This window comes from Melanostigma gelatinosum, assembly GCF_949748355.1.
Source record: "Melanostigma gelatinosum genome assembly, chromosome: 4".
NCBI lineage: Eukaryota > Metazoa > Chordata > Actinopteri > Perciformes > Zoarcidae > Melanostigma > Melanostigma gelatinosum.
The window spans coordinates 953,121-980,824 of record NC_136637.1 but is presented as its reverse complement, the minus strand read 5'-3'; the positions used below and the strand labels follow the sequence as shown (position 1 = coordinate 980,824).

The 27,704-nt window shown below is 45.4% G+C and overlaps 1 protein-coding gene across 1 annotated transcript in view; it reads right to left on the bottom strand.

Moving 5' to 3' along the window:
- ptprfa (protein tyrosine phosphatase receptor type Fa) overlaps positions 1–27,704 on the bottom strand; it is a 343,585-nt gene that overhangs the window by 245,841 nt on the left and 70,040 nt on the right. The window contains exons 4-5 of the mRNA XM_079267305.1: positions 27,286–27,474; positions 16,938–17,048 (exon numbers count right to left, since the gene is read on the bottom strand). Coding sequence (XP_079123431.1) covers positions 16,938–17,048; positions 27,286–27,474 — 300 coding nt within the window. The remainder of the gene's footprint in view (positions 1–16,937; positions 17,049–27,285; positions 27,475–27,704) is intronic.

Genomic DNA, 27,704 nt, shown 5'->3' with positions numbered 1-27,704 from the left:
ACCTCTTGCCCTAGCCTCGAGCTTCTGAGGCAGGGCCTCTCGGAGAACCCAGGCAGGACCTGCGGCATCACGCCTTGAGCAGTAAGGTCTGCTAGGCTGGCCGAAGTGGAACAGCTGATGCGTGAGGTCTACCTCCCCCTGTCAGGGCAGCTGAATCCAGCCCAACCTACCCTGGTCATTTGTATGGCGCTTGCACGCCTGGCATACACAGCAGCTGGAACATCCACCTGTGAGTGCCTTCTTCTGGCGCCTTCCCGCCCTCACCACCTTTTCTGTTCCTCCCTCCGAGGAATATCTGAGGGAGTTGCGTGCATGGTGGAGACACCAGGGCTCTCTCCCGCCTTACATCAGACCATGCAGGAGGTGGCAAATCTGGCCTTGCACGTATGCCAGCCAGTTAGACGACTATTGCGTCCATCAGTTTCCCCTGAGGAGACTCTGAGGCCCGATGCCAGGTGCCCTCGACCCAATGTCGGGTCAAAGATAACCTGCTATCCAGGGCTTATGACACAGCAGCGCTGTGCACCGTATCGACAACTCCCTCTCCCACCTCATGCTTTCCCTCGCAGATTCTCTGCAGCGGGCTACTTCGACGCTTCCGCTCAGTGATGCTTCATTGCAGGCGTTTGCGCTCATATCGAGGGAACGTGGATGTATGATGTCCACCCTGGTTCAGACTCGCCGCCAGGTTTGGCTGGCGCAGTCACCCCTATCTGAGACATGTAGGAGGACCCTCCGTACTGTCCCAGTGGAACCTGGTGAGCTGTTCGAGTCAGCTGCTATACAGGCGCTTCAGCGGACTGTTAGAGCTAGCCAGACCAGGCAGCAGTTCTCTGGTCTTTGCAGGGACATGCCTGCACCCCCAGACCTAGGGGTCCCACTTTGGCCCCACAAGGCCGTTTTCTCAGCCTCCAGCTTACCCTAGTAGCCGCAACAGGCCTCGGCGTCCTGCTGAGAGGCCGGACCGCTACCTATACAACCCTACTTACGTCCCCGTCCCCCCGGCAGGGGTGCCAGGAGATGTCTCCAGGCCGGCTGTCTGGGTTCTGCTCCCATCAGCAGATTTCCAAGGGAGAGTGGTTCACGTCTATCGACGCCTATTCCCATGTTCCCATGGTGCATCACCACAACTTTCAGTCCTGGGTGCTTCCATTCGGACTCTCCCATCTCCCCATGGGTGTTCACAGTGTGTTACTGCTGTCCTTTCCCCCTGCAATCGCAGGGCGTGAACATACTGCCGTACTTAGACGACTGGCTGACCTAGGCGCCATCCCGGCTTCAGGCGCCACAGGACACTGCTCGCCTTCTCTCACGTGGCCCGGTGGGCCTCAAGGTGAACATGGAGAGGAGCTACCTGAGCCCTTCTCAGAGCATAATCTTCATTAGTGTGGCCCTATGAGGGCCTGTCTGTCGCCCCAGCATGTGGCCAACAGCCCCCACAACCTCTCCCTCTTCCGAGGGGGCAGACGGTTGCCCTACATCCTTTTCTCCGACTATTGGGTAAACTGACAGCTGCCTCAACTGTCGTTCCCTTGGGTTTGCGGATGGCTAAACAGCCTTCACTTGGATGCCAAGTGGCACAGATACAGGGCAATAATATTATCGAAACAGTGCCTATTCACTATCCCCATGGAGGGAGTGCATATCTGGCAAACAGTGTCCCAGGAACCGAGCCCCAGGGGCTCGGTTCCATTCCACCAGGAGACTGTCACAACAGATACCTGCCTCTCAAGGCGGGGTGCAGTGTGACAGAACAGGACAGCCTGGGGGCAGTTGTCTGCTGAAAGACCGCAGGTCCAGGTTCTAGAGCTAGCGCTCGAGCACTTCCTTCCATGTTTGAAGGGAAAGCATGTGCTTGTCCGGTGGACAGCACCTCTGCTGTGATTTCCCATGAACTATCAATGGGGCACCAGATCTGCAGAAGTTGCTACGGGGATCACCGTGGCCTTCTGACTTGGGAGGCCCCTCGCCTGCAGTTCTCACCAGTTCTCCGACTGGTGTGCGGCTCAGAACAAGGTCCCAGTACAGCGCCCCGTGCCTGCTGTACTGAGTTTCTACAGTCCCTCCTGGATAAGGGCCGGTCTCCCCTGCATGGGACCTACCCTTGGTACTGGACACCTTATGCTTGTCTCCTTTTGAACCCCTGGCACAGGCAGAGCCGAGATGGCTATCGGCAAGACGGTTTTCTCCTTGCCATCAATTCAGCTCAATGTGGGGGCGAGCTGCATGCCCTATCAGTGGAAGAATCATGTCTGAGGTGGAACTCAGATGGCTTGGGTGTCACTTTCTGGCCTAATGCAGTGTTTCTCCCAAGGGGGTGGATACGTTCACATATAAACCGGCCTATCCAGCTGCAAAGTTGACCCCCCCCCTCCCCCATCGGGAGAGGAGAGGTCAAGGCTGCTGCGCCCAGTGTGGGCCCTCAGAGCTTATGTGGAAGCCACCGCCTGCATAGTCAGTTATGGTGAGCCTAAGAAGGGCTGTGCTCCTTTTTAAAAAAGAAAAAAAAAACAGCACCTGTCCCACTGGATAGTGGAGGCCATTGCCTATACATACAAGGCGAGCGGCTGCGCTCGGCCATCCGGGGTGAAGGGTCACTACCAAGAGTGTCTCCACACCGAGGGCAAGCCTGAGTGGTGTGCCTGTGGGGGATATATGTGCGGCGGCCTCATGGGCATCACCGAGCACAGTCACCAAACACTACAGAGTTAACGTTGCCAACCCTCACGCACTGGGGAGGGGTCTTTGGCCAATTTTCTCTGCCGGAGCTATAAGAGGTAGTTACTGTGCTTCCTCATGACTCTTTTGGTATAAGTCATCCAGTGTGAAGCACTGCCTCTGGTGGTCAGTAAGGATGAAATAGAACGAAAGTTACGAATGTAACTACGGTTCTATGAATCCTGGATGACCGCCAGAGTTCTTGGTCACTCGGAATCCCGTGAACTCGCGAGAAGATTCCATAGGACTGAGCTCAGGATGACACCGGAACTTATAGACGACGGGGGTCATCCGAGGTCACACGTGACTTTGTTGATATAAATATTCGACCTGCGCATGCGCGAGACGGAAGATATCCAGTGTGAAGCACTGCCTCTGGCGGTCATCCAGGATTCATAGAACCGTAGTTACATTCGTAACTTTCGTTCTGCACCATAGAGACCAATGTTAAATTTTGCTTCAAAAACATCTTCCACAGAACACGGTACCCCATTTCTAGATTGCCAGTTAAGCCACATTTTTTACACTACAGACACAATTTTTACAAGATCTGTTTCTCAAGTCATCCTTCCTCTCAATTATTAATATCGGAGCAATAGGAGCTACGTTTATGGGAGTTTTGATGATTTGTTTGAGAGGTGTTTCCCTGTTTTATCTCCATGAAATGGCTTCAGGCACACAGGTGTTTGCGATTGAGCCAATTAGTGATGTTGCTAAACATCCAGTCTCACAGACACGCATGCACTCCTCTCTCCCTCCCTCTCTCTCTCTGTCCCTGTCCCTCTCTGTCCCTCTCTCTCTCTCTCTCTCTGTGTGTCTCTCATACAGTCATTCAGGTCTTGGAGACTTTTAGAGGATCCCCCCCACACACACACACACAAACACACCCACCCCATTTTTAAATAAAAGCCGCACACACATGATTTGTTGCAGCTGTTACGTGTTGCAGCTCGGCCAATCAAATATGGGTATTCTGATAAGTTTCCTGATTCGAGTGACATTTACACACACCGCGACACAAGAGGGAGAGGCGAGGAAAGACATGGCAGAGCAGGACAATCGTCATGTAAGCTGTAAAAGATAAAACATAGTACAATCTCCAAATGAGAAAGTTTGCCAGCGCTATCAGTGTCTCTCTCTCTCTCTCTCTCTCACACACTGATTCTTTCTTCTCTCTCTCACTAATTCTTTCTTCTCTCTCCCTGTCTGTGTCTCTCTCTCATACAGTCATTCAGGTCTTAGAGACTTTTAGAGGGGCCCCCCACACCCACACACACACCCCATTTCAAAATAAAAGCCCCAAAGAGTGAATTCTAATTGAAATGCTTGTGATGAAGCCAGGCATTTAATAACCTCTGTTTATGTGTGTCAGACATTATGATTATGTCTCCTCTCCCCCCACCCAGCACCACCCTTTCAAAATAAAAGCCCCATGGATTAACTGTATTTAAACAAGCTCAAAATTAGGCTTTTTAGTTAAAAAAATGAATGCTCTTACTAATACTGCGACAACTACTACTGCTGCTGCTAATATAGTATTACTACTACTGCTACTACTACTTCTACTATAACTTTTGCTGTTGCTACTATTACTACTACTGCTACTGCTATTACTGCTACCATCAATATTATTACTACCACTACTGCTATTACTACCACTACTACTGTTACTTATACGACAACTGCTACTACTACTACTGCAATTCATGCTACTAAAAGTAGTAATACCCTCAGCTCATTTAAATCAAGATTGAAGACCTTTCTGTTTGCTGCTGCCTTTAATTGAACCACAATCAATTAATATATTAATCAATTTCCTGCATTTCTGCATTTTACTACTGAATTTTATTTCTTACACTGTTTCTTTAATTGTTTTTAAATCTCCTTTTCTTTTGCCTTATGTTTTGATGATTTTAATGGTTTTATGTGAAGCACTTTGAATTACCTTGTTGTTGAAATGTGCTATACAAATAAACTTTCCTTACTACTACAGCTATTAGTACGACTGCTACTAGTACTACTACTGCTACATCTTCTACTGCCATTACTATTACTACTACTACTACTGCTGTGATATTAAATACTACGACCAATACTACAGCTATTACTATGACTACTGATACTACGTCTTCTACTACTTCTTCTAATTACTAATACTTCTACTACTAACAATACTTCTACTACAACTACAACTTCTACTACTACTACAAATATCACTACTACTACTAGTAGTTATTCTAATGCTACTAATACTTCTACTAATAATACTTCTACTACAACTTCTACTACTACAAATATCACCACTGATGAATTTTTCTAAGCCACAGAAACTGTTCAAATATCAAAATGTTCAGCTCTTTCAGGAGAGGTGTGATATGACTTTTCATATTTGTAATCTTTCAACTTTTTGAATTATTAAGCTTTTTGCAATTTGTTTTTGAATTGGATATCTATTTTCAGCAATGTTTTTGCGATTCATTTCGGTTTTCAGCATTCCAACGCATTTTCAGCAGGAAATGCTTTTTCTAGTTTCTTTTGTTGTTGTAACAACCTGGAATTTTGGTTTTTCTATGATGTTCTGAATGTAATATAATTTGTGTTTACAGATTTTTTTGTTCATGCTCATGTTTGGACCACATGCCCTGTTACCTCTTGGAATGGCTTATTTCTAAGAGACACTAAAGAACAAACATTTAGGCAACATGGATACATTCAAAGTCAGTGGAGCAAGATGATGCAACTTCACTCTGAGCAGTGTAAGTTGCTACACGGAGGAGCTAACTCCCAGTTGAACTTGCTTTGAATGAAATATTCACCTTACATAAACAATCCACATTGTTTCATCAAAACTCACCATCATGTAAACATTATCATATCGCCTGATTCATTGTGCCTTCCAATTTCAGTCCTGATGTTTCATAAAAAGTAATCAGTATCATGTTGTTGAAAAAAGAAGACAACATTTGAAGTTTGACTTGAACACAGAGAAGCATGAGGTGCCCTCAGATAAAAAAACTCAGCTTGGAAAGCAGAAGTGGGAATAAATCTGTGCTGATATACAGATTGTGCTTCTGTGCATAACATCCAGTCGCTGCATGCTGTCCAAAGCATCAATCAGCATGGCCATGACAATGTGATGATAAGTGCACCATCCAATTACAGCATTAAGCCAATGCAGTCTCAGTGCACCGGGAGTGGCAGGGGCCCTGGACCATGCCAGGGATGTGCTCATTGTGTCAAAGCAGTTGTTGAGCCACCATTTCTAGAGGTGGCCCTGCACTGAGCGATACATCATTTTAATCATGCTCCTTTCCTTTTCCTTTTATTGGGTAAAAGAGACACAGGAAGTAGAAAATACAATACAACATACTGTAGCTCAGTGGAGACAAAAGTAACTTCCTATTCTGAGAACTTGTACGCCTCTTCTGTGAATGATACATTCCATGCTGAAGCTGACAGGAGAATGAATGAGCCTTTATTCAGCCAGCACTGGAGCTTCTGGGTGAACATATAACCTTCAGGTTCAACTCCAGAAAAACTGACTATAGTTTGGAGTTGTACAAAAGCAGAAGTTTCCCTTAAAGGTTCTGACGAAGTTCTGTTTTTACAGCCACACTTACATTAGAATGTGTGACTACAAATCAAGTGAAATTAAAACGAGTTAAGGTAAATGAAGTCAAAGTGAGTTATGATCTGCTATGTTAAGTTCAGCTAGCATAGGTTCAGCTAAACAAAGTCCTGTTTTGTCCACTGAGGGTGTCCATTAGTTGCACACTAACCCATCAGACAGGATGAGATGTATACAGAAGGGTGCTTCGGACTGTCTCAGGACTGCACACAGCTTTGAATTGTATGAGTGGCTTTTGAGTCATTGGACTAAGACAGTAGACATAGTACACCGTCAACTCAAAAAGTGACACAAGGCTTTGACAAAAGTCCTCTCTTGGATACTCTATCAATAAAAGGTGCTAACCAGAACCATATAGGGTTCTGCAGCTTTCCTCATAGGAGAACACTTTTGGGTTCCAGGTCGTACCGTTTATTAAGGTTTGACCAGGAAGCCTTTCAGGGGGTTCTACCTCAAACCCAACATAAGGGGTAGATACCTAGAACCATCAGTGAAAGGTTCCATCCAGAACCACAGGAGGCACTCAGTGAACTTTACAGAGCCATCAGTGAGCAACAGACAGCACACCCAGACGGCCTTCTCATCGCTGCTGGAGACTTCAACCATGCTAACCTAAAAACTGTTCTGCCTAAAATATACCAGCATGTTGATTTTCCAACCAGGGAAAACAACAAATTAGACCTAGTCTACACATCGATCAAGGGAGCGTACAAGGCGTCCCCCCTCCCCCACATTGGCCTCTCCGACCACCTCACTGTCTTGCTGAAACCGGCCTACAGAGCAAGGGTAAAGGTTACCAAACCGGTTTCAAAACAGGTACGGGTGTGGCCAGAGGACAGTACTGCTGCACTTCAGGACTGCTTTGGTACTACAGACTGGGACATGTTCAAGCAGGCAGCCACCTACAACCATCACATTAACATTCAAGAATACACAGAGACAGTCACAGGTTACATCACCAAGTGCATTGATGATGTAACTACCACCAGAGCCATCACCATCCGAGCCAACCAGAAGCCATGGCTGACAGGGGAGGTCCGCACACTGCTCAAGGCTCGCGACACCGCCTTCAGAGCTGGAGACCCAGCTGGGCTGGGAGCAGCCAGGGCTGACCTGTGCCGTGGCATCAGGAAAGCTAAACGACTGTACACCAGGAAAATCACAGGACATTTCAAAGACAGCAGGGACTCACGGAGCCTGTGGCAGGGCATTAGGACCATAATGGACTACAAACTACCGCCACAGACCTGTGACAGTCACACCTCCCTGCTTAACAACCTCAATGGCTTCTTTGCACGCTTCGAAGCACAGAACAACACACCTGCGCAGAACCCCCCCCCCCCCCCCCCACCGACGACCAGGCTCTGTGCCTGTCCCCAGCCAGTGTGAGGAGCACACTGCTGAGGATTAATACCCGCAAGGCTGCGGGACCTGACAACATTCCTGGTCGTGTGCTGAGGGACTGCGCAGAGGAGCTCACGGATGTCCTCACCGACATCTTTAACACCTCCCTGAGCCAGGCTGTTGTTCCCACGTGCTTCAAGGAAACCACCATCATTCCTGTGCCGAAGAAGTCATCTCCAGTCTGCTTCAACGACTACTGCCCCGTCGCATTGACTTCTACCATCATGAAGTGCTTCGAAAGGCTGGTCATGAAGCAGATCAAATCCACCCTTCCTCCCTCCCTGGACCAGTTTCAGTTTGCTTACCGAACTAAACGGTCCACAGAGGATGCAATCTCCTCCGCTCTACACCCAGCCCTCACACACCTGGACACTAATAACTCCTACGTCAGAATGCTGTTCATAGATTTCAGCTCAGCATTCAATACAATCATCCCCCAGCAGCTTGTGTGTAAACTTACAGACCTGGGCCTCAGCCCCTCTCTCTGCAACTGGTTGTTGGACTTCCTCACACAGAGACCACAAGCTGTTCGGGTCAACAACAACACTTCGAACACACTAACACTGAGTACGGGGGCCCCCCAAGGTTGTGTGCTCAGCCCCCTTCTCTTCACCCTGCTGACCCATGACTGTAAACCCAACTACAGCTCCAACCACATCGTGAAGTTCGCTGACGACACTACCGTGGTAGGTCTCATCAGCCACAACGATGAGACTAACTACAGGAAGGAAGTGAACCAGCTGGTCCGTTGGTGCCAAAATAACAATCTCTTCCTCAATGTGGGGAAAACAAAGGAGATTGTTGTTGACTTCAGGAGAACCCACTCCCAACCCCCCCTCCCTCTGACCATCAATGGTGCTGCTGTGGAGCAGGTGAGCAGCACCAAATTCCTGGGTGTGACAATCACAGATGACCTCACCTGGAACAGCAACACCACTGCACTGGCAAAGAAGGCCCAGCAACGCCTGCACTTCATCAGGAAGCTCAAGCGAGCAGGAGCCCCCCCCCCATCATGCTCTCATTCTACCGAGGCGCCACTGAGAGCATCCTCAGCAGCTGCATCACGCTGTGGTTCGGAAGCTGCACCGCCTCCAACCGCAAGAGCCTGCAGCGCATTGTGAACTCTGCCCAGAGGATCATCGGAGTCTCACTCCCTACACTACAGGACATTTACAACACCCGCCTCACCCGCAAAGCACTCGGCATTGCGGGTGACCCCACCCACCCCTCCAACAGCCTCTTCAGCCTCCTGCCTTCAGGGAGAAGGTTCCGCAGTCTCCGTTCGAGCTCTACCCGGCTGAGGAACAGCTTCTTCCACCAGGCGGTCAGGATGCTGAACTCTCTCCCTCCCTCTCTCCTCTCGCTCCCCCTCTCTCCCCCCCTGCCATCTCTCCCCTGACCTCTCTACCCTCCCCCTCACCCACCTTTCCCCACTGCCTCAAATGGAACATACCAGGACATCTACTCCCCCTCACACCCCTTCCCTCATCCAGCACCAGTCACTTTTTTTATTTATTTATTTTAATTTTATTCTCTGCTGCTACGAACATAAACCCCCCTCACACACCCTTCCCTCATCCAGCACCAGTCACTTTTTATTCTCTGCTGCTACTTGTTAATCCTTTATCTAGGCCCTTATGTTCTTAACTTTTTTTTTTCCTATTTTATTCTATTTTATTCTATTATATGTTATATGTTCATGTCTATATTACACTGTGGGACTGCAAGAAACGGCATTTCGAATTTTCTGTATGCATAACACATGTGGAAACTTTGACAATAAAGTGAACTTTGAACTTATGAGGGATTCTAGACAACCCTTTCTAAATGTAATGGTTCAACTCAGAACACTCTCTGAAGGTTCTATAAGAAACCTTTCCACCCTCTAAGGGTGCTAACAAGAACCCACCCAGGGGGTTCTACCAATAACCCCTTTGTATTCCAAAGGTGTCATCTAGAACCCACCCAAGGGGATCTAGGAAGAACATTTTTATTTTCCAAGGGTTCTCGGTAGAAGCCCGCAGTGGGTTTCTAGATGGAACTCTTGGAATATAAAAATGTTCATTGTCACGGGTCACACTCACAGTTGTTTCCCCTCCAAAAGGGTTCTTTGGATGAAAATGGTTCTGGGTAGAACTTCACCCCCTCAGGAAGAACCTTTCTGGAATCCATATTTACAAGAGTGTTGTTGAGGTTTTTGGTTTAAAGGTGATTTTTATATTTGGTCACATTTCTGCAACTACATTTTTGGGGGAATTTTGGCCTTTATTTGACAGAGGAGAGTGTAGAAATGAGAGCGAGAGAGAGAGAGAGAGAGAGAGAGAGAGAGAGAGAGAGAGAGAGAGAGAGACATGCAACCTAAAGAAACTAAACCCCGGGTGTTGCGGTTATGTGGCATGCACTGTAACCACCAGGCGTTCCCTAGAATCCTCTTTTAATAAATTGTACATTAATTGGATTTGATATAATTACATGTCTTTTCAGCTGAGAATTCAGCTACACTAAATACATTTTATCTTGAAAGTATGTTGTTTGCAGCTCCCAAAATCAAAGCCACTTTATCCAGAATTACAATAAAACTAAAGTGGCTTGTTGCAGGTAACAACAACCAAGCACTTCCTTCCGAAAAGAGTGTTTAAAATGAATTATAAGATGACTTGCACTCATGCAAATTTCTCCACGCATTCTCTGACCTCAGACAGAAAGCCACAAAGAAACAAGAAGAAAACAAACAAAATATGCATCACAAGTCTGCAAATCCACATATCAAACACAAGTTCTCTCAGTGGCTAGGTGGAGCTCCTCGATGATCTGCTATTAATGAACCAGCAGTAGGAGTCTTGGAAAAAGGCAGTAAACATGTTTGAGGCTATTTTGTTCTCTTGGAGTCTAGATGTGCAGGAGACAGAGATAAGAGGAGAGCCTGGTAAAAGCAGTTTGAGCTCAGAGGCTGCGGCCTCTGAGCGTAACGATGGTCAGACAGCAGATGAGGACGAGCCATGCCTTTGAATTAGCCGAGACAATAAGACCATGATCAGCATGCTGGAGAGGACATCGTGGGACTGACATTTTGTGAAGTGAGCACAAACTTTGAACTCAGAGTATGTTGTGGACATGAATTATGTAAAGATTGTTTTCCTTCATCACAAAAGCTGTGAGGTAAGTGACAACCGCACAAATAAGGTCTCTAACCGGCTGGTTAAGCAAGTGACACATCCATCCCGCTCGCTGAGGACGACTCAGATGTTGCGATCACTAGTCTAATTATTTCATCTTTGTTTCGAATGGCAGATGGCTTCAAGTACAACACATTTTCACCCTAATGTCAAATATTACGGATATTACTTCTCTTAAAAGAAGAATTTACCTCACACAGTTCCTACTTCCTACAATTTGATCTCAGTGTCACCTCCTCCATGTAATTCTTTCCTGGTGAGGAAATGTCATCTTTTGGATAAAAAGCACATCACTGGTATTATAGATGTGCCCATTTCACAGAATGTCAGAGGAACAAGCTGCATGGAGCAACATGGGATGTGGCGCAAGGCAGCAAATATTGTGGGGGGTGGGGGACGGGGGTTAGTTGGGGTAGCAAGGGGGTGCACTGAGGGGGTGGGGGTCCTGAGAGAGGGGCCGGGACGGGCCTGAGGCGCCCAGCGAGACGCTGGCGCAGCACGGCTCCAGTCTGCCAGGCCTCGGCTTTAGGGAGGGTAAAGAGTGAAGAAAACCAACCTTCCCGTTGATCTGAGTGGTGACATTTTGGATTGTGATATTTGGATGGCGGAGTGCAATGATGATGGAGGGGTTTAAGATAAAGTGAAAAGGAAAAAGAAAAAAAAAGAAACAACAAGAGGGGCAAAATAAGGAGTAGGAGGAAGAAGACAAGGAGAAACAGAGAGAGTAAAACAGGCCAATATCTGCTCATCCATTAACGAGTGAGAACATCACAGAAGAGACGACGGCCTGTGCAGTGAGGTGATAAGCACACACACACGCACACACATGCACACACGCGCACACGCACGTCAAATGACACATAGCAATGCAGTGCACACAATCAAAAGGATACACTCTCACATGAGCACAAAGAGACACGTCACCAGTGCCAATCTTAATGCGACTGTACAGCACAGCGCTACTCCTGTGTTCCAGTCGACACACACATATGGAAGCACAGAAGCAGACATGCACACACACACACACACACACACACAGCCCTGTGCTTAGCTCTGCTGCAGCCCTTCAGAGCCGGTGAAATGAAGGTGGCGTTAAGGAGGCCGAGGCTCGCCGACAGACAGCGAGCTGCTACCCACATTTATTCTGCCCATTGACTCTCAGCGAGCTCAGCCGCCGGGCCCCAAAACCAATGAGCGCATAAAGATGGTTTCCCCTGATTGGATTAGTCAAACACTCACCTTGGAAATGTGTGCTCCTTTTGCCACATTTGTCTATGGAGGGATGAGCTAATGTGGCATTAGAGGCTGTCCTGTTGGTCCACTTACCCACCGCCTGATGACAACACGGCATTTAAGTAATGAGGACTGAGTTTCCCTCCAGTGTTCAAGGACTCTGACTTCTGGGGCTGAAGATGTATTTTCACCACTGTGTAATGAGTCAGATCGACTGATTTAATACCAAACATCCCCGAACCACCCGGGCTGTCTGATAATCAAGAGACATGTTTCCATGGTAACAGTGGGAGACAGCTGCTGACCAGTGGCACAGAATGAGCAACACGTGGCTCAACGTTGTGTGGTGAGTAATGGGAAAGCTAAGAGTCGGTAGATATTGCAGTGACCTGAAAGATGTGTGAAGTGAGGAAACTAGTCACAAACTATACTGAGCCTGACTGATGAGTCAGCAGAAGTACTCAGCCACATTAAAGGAGCACTTCACCCCTAAAATGACCACCTGTATCAGTCACTCCCCATGTGTTACCTTCAATTCTTGAAGAAAACTTTTCTCAAATTCCTCCTCAGTGAACGGAGAATCCAAAAGCGGAGGACAGTCTCGATGCACTGAAGTAAATGGGGAATGTGTTTAACAACAGCAGAACAACCTTTTACATTCTAAAACTGTAAACCGCGAGCAGAGCGGATTGGTGCGTAAATGAACATCATCTTCCATTATCTTGAACAGCTACAGCAGCAATTTCAAAGACATATCCATTTGATAAATCACAGCTTTGTTTTATGTGTGTGTTGTTGAAAACATATGCACGTTAAATACTTTATGAATGAGACCAAACAGATAACAGGCTATTTGATTCTTTTTATTTACTCTTATCAGTGAAAAGAGAAATGTATGCTCGCCTTTGGGTAGACCATGGATAGAATTCTGCTCATTTATTTGACGACCCAGATGAACTCTCCTGCGACCACCTTTGGGTCCCGACCCATTTTTTAGGAATGACTGATGTAACACACTTCTGCATAAACAGTCTCACTCTTGCGCAAGCACGCTACTTGTCCATGCGAGTCCAGACAGGTCAAGACGAGTCCAAAGGTTTTAGTAAATATGCATGTGTTTGGGAAGAAGTGAGCATTGGCAGGATAAAGGACACTTGGATTCAGCTGCACTAGTTGTGTGAGAGTCCGTCGTGTTGTTGTGATGTTTTCATATAGTTTCACCTCCATTTACTTCAATTCATCCAGAATTGTTTTCATCTTTTGGATTCTCCGTTCACCGTGGAAGCATGAGAAAATAACAATGTTTCCTTCAAGAATTCAAGGTAACATCAGGGTGAGCAAGAACAATCATACTCACTTCATCTGACATTGTTTGGGAATTAACAATGGATCCCCCATCCTTTACAGCTGTGAGACTCGGTTGAAAGCACCATAAAAGCTTGTGATTGGACTTTGAGTTGAAATGAATTGACACAATTCAGCCATATTCTCTCTTTATTTACTCACCACGGATAAGTGAACCAAGAGGCGTCTCTCCGTTCCAGGTAAAGTCTTGTATATGAACAACATCATCCACAGGCACATCCTCTCACAAACAACAGGGCAAACATAAAAAGCTGTCTCACATGTCCAAGAGAAGAGGTGCAAACGAAGCAAAGCACATGAAACAATGACAGAGAGCTGCCATCATGTGTAGACAGAAGGATAAGCACTGTAGAGATGAACAGAAACATATACAGTGTGTGTGTGTATATGACTGACACTTGAGTGGACGAGGGATTGTGGACTGGGACACCAAATACAGAGAAAGAGAAGAGATAAAAAAAACAAAAAAGACAAAGAGAAAAAAGAAGACAGACACTTTTGGAGACATAGGCGACCAGCACACCTGGAGAGGTTAAAGGTTATGGCAACACAGAAATAAGAAATATACTTCACGGTCTGACTTTGTTGGCTACGGCTCTCTGTTTGCTTTAGTGGGGGATGCTTCTTTCAAAAAACAATGACATTTTAATTGCTGACGAATGTAATACTCCTACCTATGTAGAAGTAGCAAATAAAATAGCTACGAAACTGTCTTCATTTTTTGGATGTCTTGGAAAGGGCTTTTTTAAGTTCTCAAAGACAATGTTGATGTTGGGTATGAGCGCTCTGTGATCTGTGATTGGGAAACTGATCTGTACCTGGTGGTAGCCTCTGGTCAATGCAGAAGTGCCTTAAACTTGCATTTGTCACTCCTCTTGTTGCAAAAAGAAGTCTGGTTGTATAGAAGTCTATGAGAAAATGACTCTACTTCTCTCTTGATTTGTTACCTCAGTAAACATTGTAAACATGAGTTTATGGACTCAGTCTCTAGTTTCAAGTCTTCCTCAATACAGCATGATGTATTTAGTACATGCTGGTCCATTTAGAGTCAAACAGATCATAAAGCAGGGGATGCTTTCGGGTGATTACAGACAAAAACCAAGAATTCTATGTACAAAAACCACAGACAAAAACAACATGGCGACAGACAAAACAACATGGTGACAGACAAAAACAACATGGCGACAGACAAAAACCAACATGGCGAGAGACAAAAACAACAAGGCGACAGACAAAAACTAACATGGCGAGAGACAAAAACAAGATGGCTACAGGCAAAAACAACATGGCGACAGTCAAAAACAACATGGCGAGAGACAAAAACCAACATGGCTACAGACAAAAACCAACATGGCTACAGACAAAAACCAACATTGCTACAGACAAAAACAACATGGCGACAGACAAAAAACAACATGGCTACATACAGAAACAACATGGCGACAGACAAAAACCAACATGGCGACAGACAAAAACCAACATGGCTACAGACAAAAACCAACATGGCTACAGACAAAAACAACATGGCGAGAGACAAAAACAACATGGCGAGAGACAAAAACAACATGGCTACAGACAAAAACCAGCATGGCTACAGACAAAAACAACATGGTGACAGACAAAAACAACATGGCGACAGACAAAAACAACATGGCGACAGACAAAAACCAACATGGCTACGGACAAAAACAACATGGCTACAGACAAAAACCAACATGGCTACAGACAAAAACAACATGGCGACAGACAAAAACCAACATGGCTACAGACAAAGACAACATGGCTACAGACAAAAACCAACATGGCGACAGACAAAAACCAACATGGCGGCAGACAAAAACCAACATGGCTACGGACAAAAAACAACATGGCTGCAGACAAAAAACAACATGGCTGCAGACAAAAAACAACATGGCTGCAGACAAAAAACAACATGGCGACAGACAAAAAACAACATGGCGGCAGACAAAAACCAACATGGCTACGGACAAAAACAACATGGCTACAGACAAAAAACAACATGGCTACAGATAAAAACCAACATGGCTACAGACAAAAACAACATGGCTATAGACAAAAACAACATGGCTACGGACAAAAACCAACATGGCTACAGACAAAAACCAACATGGCTACAGACAAAAACCAACATGGCTACAAACAAAAACAACATGGCGACAGACAAAAACAACATGGCTACAGACAAAAACAACATGGCGACAGACAAAAACAACATGGCGACAGACCAAAACAACATGGCTACAGACAAAAACAACATTTTGTCCCTTACTTCCTTTCGTGCCGTTGCTCGTTCGAGGGATTTCTTCATTACAGCAATTAAGATCTCTGTCATCGCACATATGGCAGGTGAGCATTGTATTAAGATAGACTTGAAACTAGAATTACTGCCTTGTGGTTGTCTGCCTCCAACAACCGGTCATGCTGTCAAAAATGTCAAAAATGTCATTACTTCATAATATTATCCTATAAAACATTTATGTGAAATTGGCATAAGTAGCATATGAATTATTGAGTCCAGTTCATCCGTGAGTCCAAGTGTCTGCGCCAAATTTGAGGAGGCATTTAAAGGCTAAGACGAGGAGTCATATTGACATTTGTGACACTGGGTCAAAATTGGTCAATAATCTTGATTTATGATTCAAAATAGTGTAAAATATATCATCATATTATATATGTAAAACACCTCTCGCAAAACCACATAATGAATTGGGTAGTAACTGTATTTGGGATGCAGAAGCGTTGAGGTTGTCTTAAAGGGTAACTGCATCAAAGAGCATTGTGAACGCAAATGCAAGAGAAATGAATTTCCCCTGTGCTTTAAAAATTGCCACTGAGAACCTGATAGTGGTTGAGGCTAATTGACTTGTTTGTTGACAAGGCCTACTCGTAAGAAGACCTGAGGCTTTGCTTTCAGCCCGCTAGCTTTAGTGGCAGCGCATCCAGTCGTCTGGAGGCCGCTTTCGGGGGGAATTTCCTGCCCATCTTTTCCGACACGGACGTACAAGGGCGAGCAGTGTTGGCTTCTCTTTGTGGCAAGACTCCACATGTAAACTTCCACCTTCCCCGAAACAAAGAGAAGGAGCCGCAGCCAACCTCTCTTTCACAAAACACTGTGAGGTTGGCCAGGTCAAGCAAACTAACATTGTAGCAAAATACATAAATCAGTACCCAGGAGACAAAGACCAGACAGAAGGGGAGATAGAGAGAGCAGGAAATGACAGTGTGACAGCAGAAACCGGACGGGCATCAACAGGTTTGACTTTCACTGCAGTTGAATCCAGCGTTCCTATTAGCAGTCAGGTGGCAGAGCGTCGGTGTAGAAGAGGTGACAAGAAACGTTGGAGGCGGCGACCTGAACGGCGGTGGGGGGAGGGGGTCAAGAGGGATCTTACCTCGAACATAAAGGTTAGCAGGAGCAGAGTAGCGAGTCCCGGCGCTGTTGACTGCCACGCACTCGTACTTGCCCTGGTCCGACTCCTCGCTGTTCTCAATCTGAAGCGCTCCTGGGGAGGGAGGGCAGAATGTCAGAGTCCAAGTCGGCACCGCACACGTTCAAACTACCACACACACACACACAGAGAAATGATGGTGGAGTAATATGAATCAGATACATACATACACGAGTCCTTAACTGTCCATATCTTTGACATGTTTTCATTCTATACCTTTAAGATATCATTCAGCGTTCATGTTTCTTCCTGTTATTTATTATCTGGCGGACTAAGCTATATCTTCATGGCAACGACCAAATATCATCAGGTTTGTTCAAGATGATCCAGGACTTCTAGCCAACTTGCTCATTGCTCAGCCCAGTCGCCAGGAAAAAATGTTGACATTCTAAGTTTGTGCAAACGATGGACACATTGAAGGAGGACGTTTTTGCATTCAGTCAGAGTGAGTTATGTAGAACAACGAGAGACCGTTATTGATAACGAGTATAACAAGTGAGAAGGTCCAACAATGGTGGGTGGAACAGGTGGTAGATGGGTCATACAAACACAAGACTTTCACTCAGGAGACCGCTGCTCATGGCCTGTGTGAAACCAAAAGTAAACGTTGACTTACTACATAAGAAAGTCAACTAAGGGCAGTTGTTATGTAGTTCAGCTAGCTACGTTGTCACGTTACATTGTTAACGTCACAACGTTACATTACTAATTCAACACAAACTTTTTTTTTAACCTTAACCAACTAGTATTGTTGCCTAAACCTAACTGAGCGTTAACCACATGACATCGTTATGATATGAAACGTGTTTTTGGTTCAGAAATGTCGACATTCAGCGTATCCCGTGGTTTGCAGAAACTTTCAACGCCAACATGTTTTTCAAGGGACTGGGTTGCTACTACTTGCTGTAGTGTCACAATAGTAGTGTGCAGACGCTTAAAGGATACGGTTGGTAAAGTCCTACTGCTTCTTGTTCTTGCACTGGGTGGGATGTCCACTGGTTACTACAATCACTTACTGTAGTTTTTCCCTAAATAGTGAATTGCACACAAAATATGAATTAATCTACAGCTGTCTCACAGAGCCTCTGGCATGGCTGTAGAATGTTGGGCTTGTTGGACATCTTTCAGCTTTTTTGGATGAAACTTAATATCTGTGAGTCATTCTTTGGCTTCGTGCTGAAAGCCACAGAGCAGGCAGGGAAGGTATTGAGCAACACACCAACTCATTGTTGGTTCGGTGCTTTCATGGAAGTTATTCACATCAAACACCAACATTATCTCTAAATGCATTTTGATCAAACTGCTCATTGGCTCAGATGTTTCAAATAAACCATTACATGTTCTGTACACTGCATGAAACAGTTAGTAGTTGCTCTATGTGATATTGTCATATTACCACCTGATCATAGAAAACTAATTATTTTGAAGCTGGTGGATGATGGAAGCTTTCTCTTCAACATCTACCTGCTGTATAAAGACCTTCCAGTAAAAGGTTTTTGAACACATTGTGGAGCCGACTTTGTCCCAACAGCTCTCAGCAAACCGTCTTAGGATGGTCTGAACGCTTTTTAGGTTTTTGTTCAATGTGACAAAGAGGACATGCAGAGAGAAACATGACAGTTCTGGCACATAAGATGTAATTAAAGTTACTAGAAGGAACCTTTATTTTGTGTTGATTTTGGTGGCCCCTGTGGACAAAAGCGGTAGTGCTTCTACGAGCACCAACACCTTGTTTTGTAAAGATCTGCAGCTGCCGGACTCTCTTTTGAAAACTTTGAATTTGACTGCGGCAGGGTCTGACAGTCTTCAGCCTGGTCGCTGACTGGAGGCTTTGCTGGAGTCTGAAGATGGTTCTGGTGAAACAGTTTCGTCTGATGTTGCTGAATTAACTATATAGAAATAGCCGATCTTCCCCCTGATGATCTCATTTGCATAAGTCATTTTAAGGCATCAGTATTAAATTGAGACTGTTTCAGAACCAGTTAAGAGTTCCTTGTAACAACTTTAAATCCAAAATGAGCAGAGATATGTTAAAGGCCCTGATTGGTGAAGGCCTTTGGCCAACCCTCCAATGATCACTGCTCTAAAAGCCATCTTTATGTATGCTAACGATCCTGTTAAGAGCTTTCATTTTGGGGCAAATGAAAGATAAAACTTACCTGACAGCGTGATTTAAATCCATTCATTTCATAACAACTCCATAGCATTTATGCAACATTTCATAATTAGTTATCAGTAGAGACGTTAGGTTTGAGACAGAGAACATAAATGTGTTCTTAGCGACTATGCAATATTATATATCGGCAGTGAATGTAACATACATCATGCAGTTTTATATAAGAAATGTGAAAAATAAAAAACAGGTTAACAATGTACATATTTCAGAATAGAATCCTGAAATGTAACATGGGATGGGTTTGTAACACGATGTTATGAACTACTTTTAAGAAGAATCAGTGGTTGAAGATAATGTGCGTGTGGAAACATCCCTGGTGAGTCTGGTGCAGACAGTGAGCCCAGAGATGGAGGAGGAGCAACCTTCATCTGGGATGTGTGTCCTCAAACTACTCACACACACACACACACACACACACACACACACACACACACACACACACACACACACACACACACACACGCCCAGACAGCATGTGGGCAAGCCTTTCTCCTGCATATCACAAGACATCCCGTCAGAACGATAACCAAACAGCTCCCATTGACAGTCAGTCACTGTGTGAAGTAGTGTATCTCAGCAGATGTCTTTCTCTAGTTGTCTACTCAAACTTTACACTGTGCGATGATTGTTTAGCTCATTGCACACTCTTGCGTTTTAGGAGAAAATGCTTCGTTGTCTCCTGAGATTTGCAAAAACAGATGACGTCTGCTCTGACCTCTTGGCGTGAACAAAGTTCATCAGTGCTGCCGGAGAAGGTGTGTGTGACTTCTTGCAGATGAAGGTAACCGTTAGAAGCTGACAAAACGTCCCCCAGACGTTGAGCGTGTTTCCTCTCTCTGCAGCTGCTGAAGGACGGCATGCAGACAGGGAGGTCACACCTTTACACCTTGACGACTGCTAATTCTTTGAGAGTTATCTTACTGGACTCACTTCCATGACCCGGCTCACTGGAATGACAGAGGCCAGTGCCGTCTACATCAGCAGTTGAGCATTCATATGTGTTCACATATGGTTTGGTTTGAGGTGCTTTCACACCTAACCTGTTGTGGTGCAGTTCGCCCATTTGGTTCCGTTTGTTAAGGCGGATTGAAAAGCTGTCAATCAATACTCTGCTCCAGACCAAACACTTAAGCTAAGACCACCTGAAGCGGTGGGTCTGGGTCCACTTCAGATCAGACTGTGCAGCAAAATTCTTTGGTTGAAGATGTGATCCCTGAAAACGTACTTTTATCAGACGTAAATCAAGTGCTAGGCTGGTATTTATTCCACCTGCTAATCATGGAAACGTCTCACGAAGTGACTTGTAAGGGCAACCATGGCAACACGTGTGGGGCTCGTCCCCTGATACATCGAAGTGAAACAGAGTTAAATACATAATACATAATAATGTATTGTGATTCTGTCTACTTCATGTATTTGAGCAGTTTTCTTCATCAGTCCATTTTGTGACGAAGGTGCTGGATGAGTGCTGACCAATAAATGTCTTGTATATTTGTAAGTCACTGCGAAGATATCACGAACCAGAACTAAAGAGAAACTTAGTTTAATGGCTACATCTGGTGACCCTTCACAGACGGCTGAGAAAAAGGTTTATAATGGTGACGGCAAATCAAGTTATATTTAACAGGGCTTGAATGCTTTCTTTATCGCCTGACGTCCCAAAAGCAATCAATAAATCGAATTGAACAGATACCTTATCTGTGGCTGTCGCAGGACTGTAATGAGCCCGTCCAATCATTTCATTCGGCCTGAATGAAATGATTGGACCTTGTTAGTTTATTATGATCTTTTGGGGGAGTGGCTTTGGGACGGCCTGTCAGTTGGCAACTTTCTCACTAGAGTTAGAGAATTTCGGACCTAGTGCTGTTAGCTACTTTTTATTGGATCAGAGTGAGCAACACTTTCACACTGTGTTCTCAGCTCCGCATTCACAGTGTGAAGGTGAGCTCTTTCTTTCACAGCGTGGGTTTGTGGTGTTGGTAGGCCTGAATGGATACTGAATGTGTATGGTGAGCAGTGTTAGATTCGAATTGATGTGACAAATTCAACCAAAATTCACATTATTCTGGTCCTGGTGGACCTAAGACCACCATGTAGAGGTGAACCCGAGTGGCTAAGATTGACAGACTGAACAAACTGCACCAAACATTTAACAGCAGACGTGAACACAACCAGAATAAGAACCTATTACGTTTGGCCAGCTAGTTTCTGTTCCCTGGTTTCCTGATGAAATCATTTTCCAACAAGCGACTTTTTGTTCCACTTAATGGTAAATGGCGTTTGTTAGCATAGTGCTAACCCTTTGTTAGCCCACTGCTGCCTGCAAATGAGCAGAGGAACAACCTGTTCTCATTCCCAACTCGTCAAATCCCATTCTGATACTGATGTACCGAGGCACCCTTTAGCATCTTCATGAGACGCACTGGGCTTTAAATGAACTCCGATATAAATCAGTCCACGTCATCATTTGAAGCTCAAACAAATGAATAATGTATAACGTCCGCTGAGGGTGGAAGGGCGGGTTGAATGGTTGGGTCAAACAAACAGGACTTTGTGTCTCATGTAAAACTAAGAGCCAACCTCTCGTGAGTTGTTTGTATTGTAATGAGTCTTTAGTCAGTCAACCACAATCTTAATCGAACTAAACGATTTGGTTGCCCAAACCTAACTTCCTGTTAAGACGGAAGTTTATTTTGAAAAGATGCTATATATCCATGTAACAAGAGTATATTGACAGTGACACCTTACCCCTGCTACGTCCACAGCTGAAGCGAACGGGGTGCCTCGGACAGACGTCGTAGTTTGAAGCTCAGGAGCACAGACCAAGCGCTGGTTTTTGACGGGTTGGGAGCGAGAGCGTGCCGGCAGGAACATCGGCTGGTAAGCTTTCGAGGTAAACTATCGTCAGTGGTTTTATTTGAGAACATAATCACTAGCAAGCGAGTACTTGTCAACTGTTTCCATCTCTCCCAACCCACACACGCTCCTGAAGAATGTGGTGACGGCAGAGAGAGTGGACAGAGGGCTGGAAATGGGACACACTGAAAGTGACAGGAGGAGGAGGACAAAGGCGATGGAGGGGAGGGGGCAGTGAAGAGGAGGATGATGAGAAGACTTTTCTTGTACCCAGCATTCTTACCTCTGATTGGTGTACCACCTGGTGAGGTAATTTGAATGCAAATAAGATTAGAGATAACCATTAGCATGAAGAGAAAAGAAAAACAGAGAAAGACAAGAATTGCAGGAGAGCAAAGAGAGGAGAAACAGCCGAGATAACAGCGACTGCTATTCTCACCATTTCATGAAGAAAACGTGTTTCAGTGTTAGCTAAAAGTCAGACAAACACTTCCTCATCATTTTCAATCAAAAGCAATTTAATAAATGACAACTGTGCAACAGGTGTTCTTGGTGAAAACCCTTTTCTCCTGTACAAACGTGTGTTCTTTTTTTCCCACGAGCACAAAATGGTGTAAATAATGTATGCATTCATACCTCAGCTACGGCTGTCAGTCTGTCATTTGTGCACCTGGTTATTTACTTTCACATGGTGCTTATTTGCTTGATACACCTGGCTATTTGCTCCACAGAGCTGGCATCCTGTTGTCCCCACACCTGCTTTTAGTTTTTTTCTCCTGACAGCACCTGGCTATCAAGCACTTGACCCCTCATTCACAGAATTCTGTCTCATGCATCCTGCCGTAACCGGGTAGATAACACTAGCTGCCTGATCTCCTTCTGATGCAATTCAAAGAAACCTGCACTCGTGTCCTGGAATACACTGCAACGTCGCTGCCTCGATGGTGGATCATAATATTAAGCTCCAAAATTAGTGTTCTGTTGATGTATTTTTATCACAGTTGTCATATCATTCGAGACATTTAATCTTGTGCCGGCATTTTCCCCCGTACACCATTTATGGCTGAACGATTCGAGGAGAATATCTAATTGCAACCAATATTCCAATTTGTATGGCTGTTATTTCCGATGAATCAAGCTTACAGCACTTTTAAACAAGTTATGTGTGTACCCAGTGCAATCAGATAAAATAATGCGGTTGCTTCTGGCTGGGGTCCTCCAAGAGTTCAAACCAGACATCAAGAGTGATGCTGTGCTTGATTTCCAAATTCTGTAAAAACTGGTCGATTTTTCTATCGACACATTTACCGATAAAGCTGGAAATGAAGCCCTGCTTGACAGTTTAGCGGGAGATTCTGACATTTCCTCCACCGGCTGCTTGCTTGACAACTACTGTAAACCCAGTCGCAAGCGACAAGCTTGTATGGATGAAAAGTCGGAGGAAGAAGTGAACTGCAACTCCCAAGGAGCCAATTTGCAGCTTAAATCAATTGACTTTTGAATTGTGGATCCATGTTGGACTAAAGCGCTGTGTTTCATTCCACCCTAACCCTGACTGGTTTCTTCTCCACGCCAATGGCTGCCTGGGTATCATTTAATTTATAAGATACAAAGTTAAAATGATCAACACTTCCGGAACCAAGTTGTTGATGCCTAGATCATTCATCGGAAGCAAGCCCCGACACTTTGGTGTTCTTGCACTAAAACAGGTCTACTTCCCTCCTAGTAGTGCAGGCAGCGGCATTCAGAGAGCATATTGCAGACAGCAGCCTAGATACCTTTTTTTGTTTTTGACTATCTCACAGAATTAATTTGAATTAGCTACAGTTGAATACATTTCCTGGCAGCAGTTGTCATTACAGCTGATGGAAAGTCTGGGTCACCAACTAAACCTTGCACCTGCTTCAGCTTATTAGGACACTGTTCATAGCAGCTTATATCATTAAAATTGCAGCTCTTATGATTCTCACATCGCAATTTTAAAAATGACAAATCGTTCAGCCCTGTTAGTGTTCATTGTGATAACACAGTAGTAGCATTTCCTCCTATAATCTTGCATATCCCTGGTGTAGGGAATCTTTAGCTATTGTCACCATTTGGGCATATCAGGTCACATGCAGCAAACGGCAGAGGGAGGGATGGTTACCATGCAGATGCCGGTGATCTGGATGATAAACCAAGCCGCTCTCCAGTGTCAGATAGGTGGTGAGAGATAGCAGAAGGGAGGGGGGCCCTGGAAGCTGTGTGGCCCCTGGGGTCTGATAAAGGGGGACATCAGCAGCTTTCAGAGGGCCGGGCTGGGCAAGACTGAGACCTGCCATGACTTCCCTCCATGGCCTTCTCACAGCCGGAAGAATCCCGCGCCTCTACAGCATGAAGCCAGGGTGTCATGACAGGTTTGTGGGGTTTCATTGTGAAAAATAATATGACTTCATTATATTTTCACAATGTCTGGATTGGGAGGGTTTTTTGTCCGTTGTAGCGTCCATCCAAAACAAAGTTAAGTACTGAATTGACATCCATCATATTTCATTTGAGCACCTAGCAACTTAGATGATGAACTGATGGTGCGTGGTTTCCATCCATATTATTTTGTGTTTTGCCCTTTCCAAGCAGAACGAATGAAATCGAAACAAAATCCCATCAGGTAGAGCTCCTCTTGTCCACATGGCGAAGTGTTCTTGGGGTCAGAAACTAAACCCCAAGTTGCTACTGATGTTTGGCGAGCACCATGCATGGTAGCCAGTAGTCCACTTACCATGGAAAGGTGATGGACCTCCATTGAGTTGATACACCACTCTCAGTTTTCTTGCCATAGGGAGTACTACTGAGCCTCTGAAAACAGTTTGTCTTTTGTGGCCCCGGAGGAGCTTTGTCCAATCTGAGAAGATAACCCCGATGACGTCGTAGGGATGTCATTATCTAGGCTTGGGCTTGTAGACTACAACTTGAAAACCAAAAGCCTTTGCTACACACTGGGGGGCATGGAGTTTGACAGACACGTTATTTTACCAGGCAGGAAATAACTCTTTGTTTGTCCATTGTTTCCATTGTGTGATCCAGTATTTTTATTGGTGTAGCGGTACAAAATGTACAGTTTGTTACGTGCCATGGTCGGCTACGTCTTCGTCACAGCAGAAGCTAATTGACTATTGGAGTTCAGTTTAGGCTTACAGTTAAAAAGCTGGTGCTGATGCTGAGTTCAAACGGACACGGTCGAGTGACAAACAGATTGATGTGGATAATTCCTGGACAACTGTGGCCTGTGCACATTTATATGATGCACACATGACAGAAGACTATAACACGGGTCAAGCGCTGTGATAGACATATTTAGGTGATAGTGTGTCAAATAGGTTGACATGCTTGAATTTTCAGAGATACTCACATTTTCCGTCCTTTCCACCTCTCTGCCCAGTGTTGTAACTTACTGGAAAACTGTAACGCTCCCAAACAGATCTAATTAACAGAGGAGGCTCTTCCAGCTCTGCTTTCTCGTTTACATTCGCCATACCGTTGACACAGGCTAACCCGGTTTAGCTAGCAGACAGAGACTGTCCCACTATCAGAGCATTCAGGGGGCACTCTAGAGTTCATGTTCCACAGTTTCTGAGTCTAATTCAAGTGCATTAGGATAATGTAACTGGAAGATTTGGGCATATCAAAAATTCACATACTGAGGTCAACGTCCTGTATCGAACAAGTCAGGACAAACCCGTACTAAGGGATACAAGTCCGAAAATATCTGACTTTGCTGGTTTACCATTTTTATTTATCTGTCTCTTGCGCGTGTACCACCATTCTGGAGTTGCAGTCCTACATCAATGGAGTGCCCCTTTAATAGCCAATGACTGCAAAGCAATTCAGCTGGGGCCACCTTTGTCCACACATTGGCCACTGGAGTTTTCTGCTTTCAGTACTGACAAAAATAAATAGTCTTCAGTGACTGGTGGTGTTGTGGTCAGTGTAAACACACAGGTATTACTGTGTTTGAGAATCAGGAGAAGAGCTTTGTTCTGCTTTCTTTCCCATGGTCCTGGGCTTTCAGATCCCGGGCCGGCAGTCACAGAGCTCGCTGGTCCAGCACCCAGAGTGTCCATCGCTGGTCTGGATCAAATCCCTCTTCAATGCACAAGCTTTGGGTTCTAATTACTTGCAGACAGTTGAGCTCTGGAGCACCGAAGGAGGCCAGAGGACTTTTTTTGTCTTCCGAAAGAGAGCAAAGGTCTCAAATTGAAAAATGAAGCTATTAGTGTTTCTTAATGGATCAAAGTCATTTAATAGGAATAACTAATTCAGGAGCAAATCCAATCACTCCTCTATATAATGAATTATATTGAAACAAATACATTGAATAATTGCAAAGTGCTGACTTTGCACACGGCTACATATTTCCCCTTTGCCTTGTGTGGCACAGGATAACTCCGATTGTTCATTAAAGGAAGTCAGCCATCTGTGCTCGGCTGCTGTGGGACTGCATGTGACGACGGGGTTCCTATGAAGCAAATTGCCGTGCTATTTGGTTAATAATACATGCCGTGTTTGTCCCTACCTAAGGCCCAGACTGCCACATGGGAAAAACTCTTCAGAGTGGACTTCAAAGCAAGTGACATCCTAGAGCCTGTCTGTCAGCGTTGAGACGAGAGGAGGAGGGGGGAAACCTGCTTCTGACTCTGGCTGCGAGGGCTGGCGGGGAAAGTTCATGTTGTGTAGGTGCTTGCAACTTTTTTGGCGAGGAGCGAATGTTTCTATTTTCTCACAGAGAAAGGGCAGCTGACAGGGTGTGTGCGTGGAGCTCGGTTGCTCTGCTGCGAGCTGGTTTCTGGCAGAGAAACCACTCCTCCCTTGGACCCCGGCCACCTCCTCACAGAGCCCGCTTCACACGGCCAGCCCCGGCGTTAACATTCATCACTGTCTGTGGAGGGTTGAGCACTGTTGGCACGCCGCTGCTCCCGCACAGGTGCTGCTCGGGGCAATCACTGCAATCTAAGTCGGAACCCTTTTATTTCTATCCCGAGCTTATTGTGCGTTTTGCCTTCTGAAAATCAAAAAGCACATCTTTCGCAATTAATGTAAGTGTTGTTATTTTTTGACGTAACTTATATCTTTTGTGCATCGGTACCCCTCAACCTGTCAATGACCCATGTGGGCCATGATTTTGTCAACCGAATCCTACCCGGTATAAATGGTGAGGTATCGCTCAGCTAATGCACCGATTGCCGTACAGAGACTGCCAACATGTCGAGATGAGTGCTTTACCTGAACGCAGCTGTTTTATGCGCCCGTTGCTGCTGCCGATGTCCACGGGCAGGAAGTCTTTGAACCAGTAGATCTCCGGGTCGGGGTTGCCGCTGGCCGCACACAGCATCGTGGCCGTGCGCGTTCTCTCCACCACCTTCAGCTGGGGCCCCATGTCGATGGTGGGGAAGCCGTGGGGGATCTGGTCCTCTGCGACAAAGATGGACACAAATAAGCATGAAATTCAAACATAGCAAAATCCACCTCCAATGTAAATACCACTGGGCCACTGCATGACTAGTCCTTCTATGGAATGTCTCGTCACGGTTCTGTGTGAAGGAGAGCGAGGGCGATGCAGTTTCACCCTGAGTGGAACAGGTGCTGGAAGAGGACGGGCCCCCAACCGCGCTCGCATAATCTGAGACGCTCAGTGCGGTCAA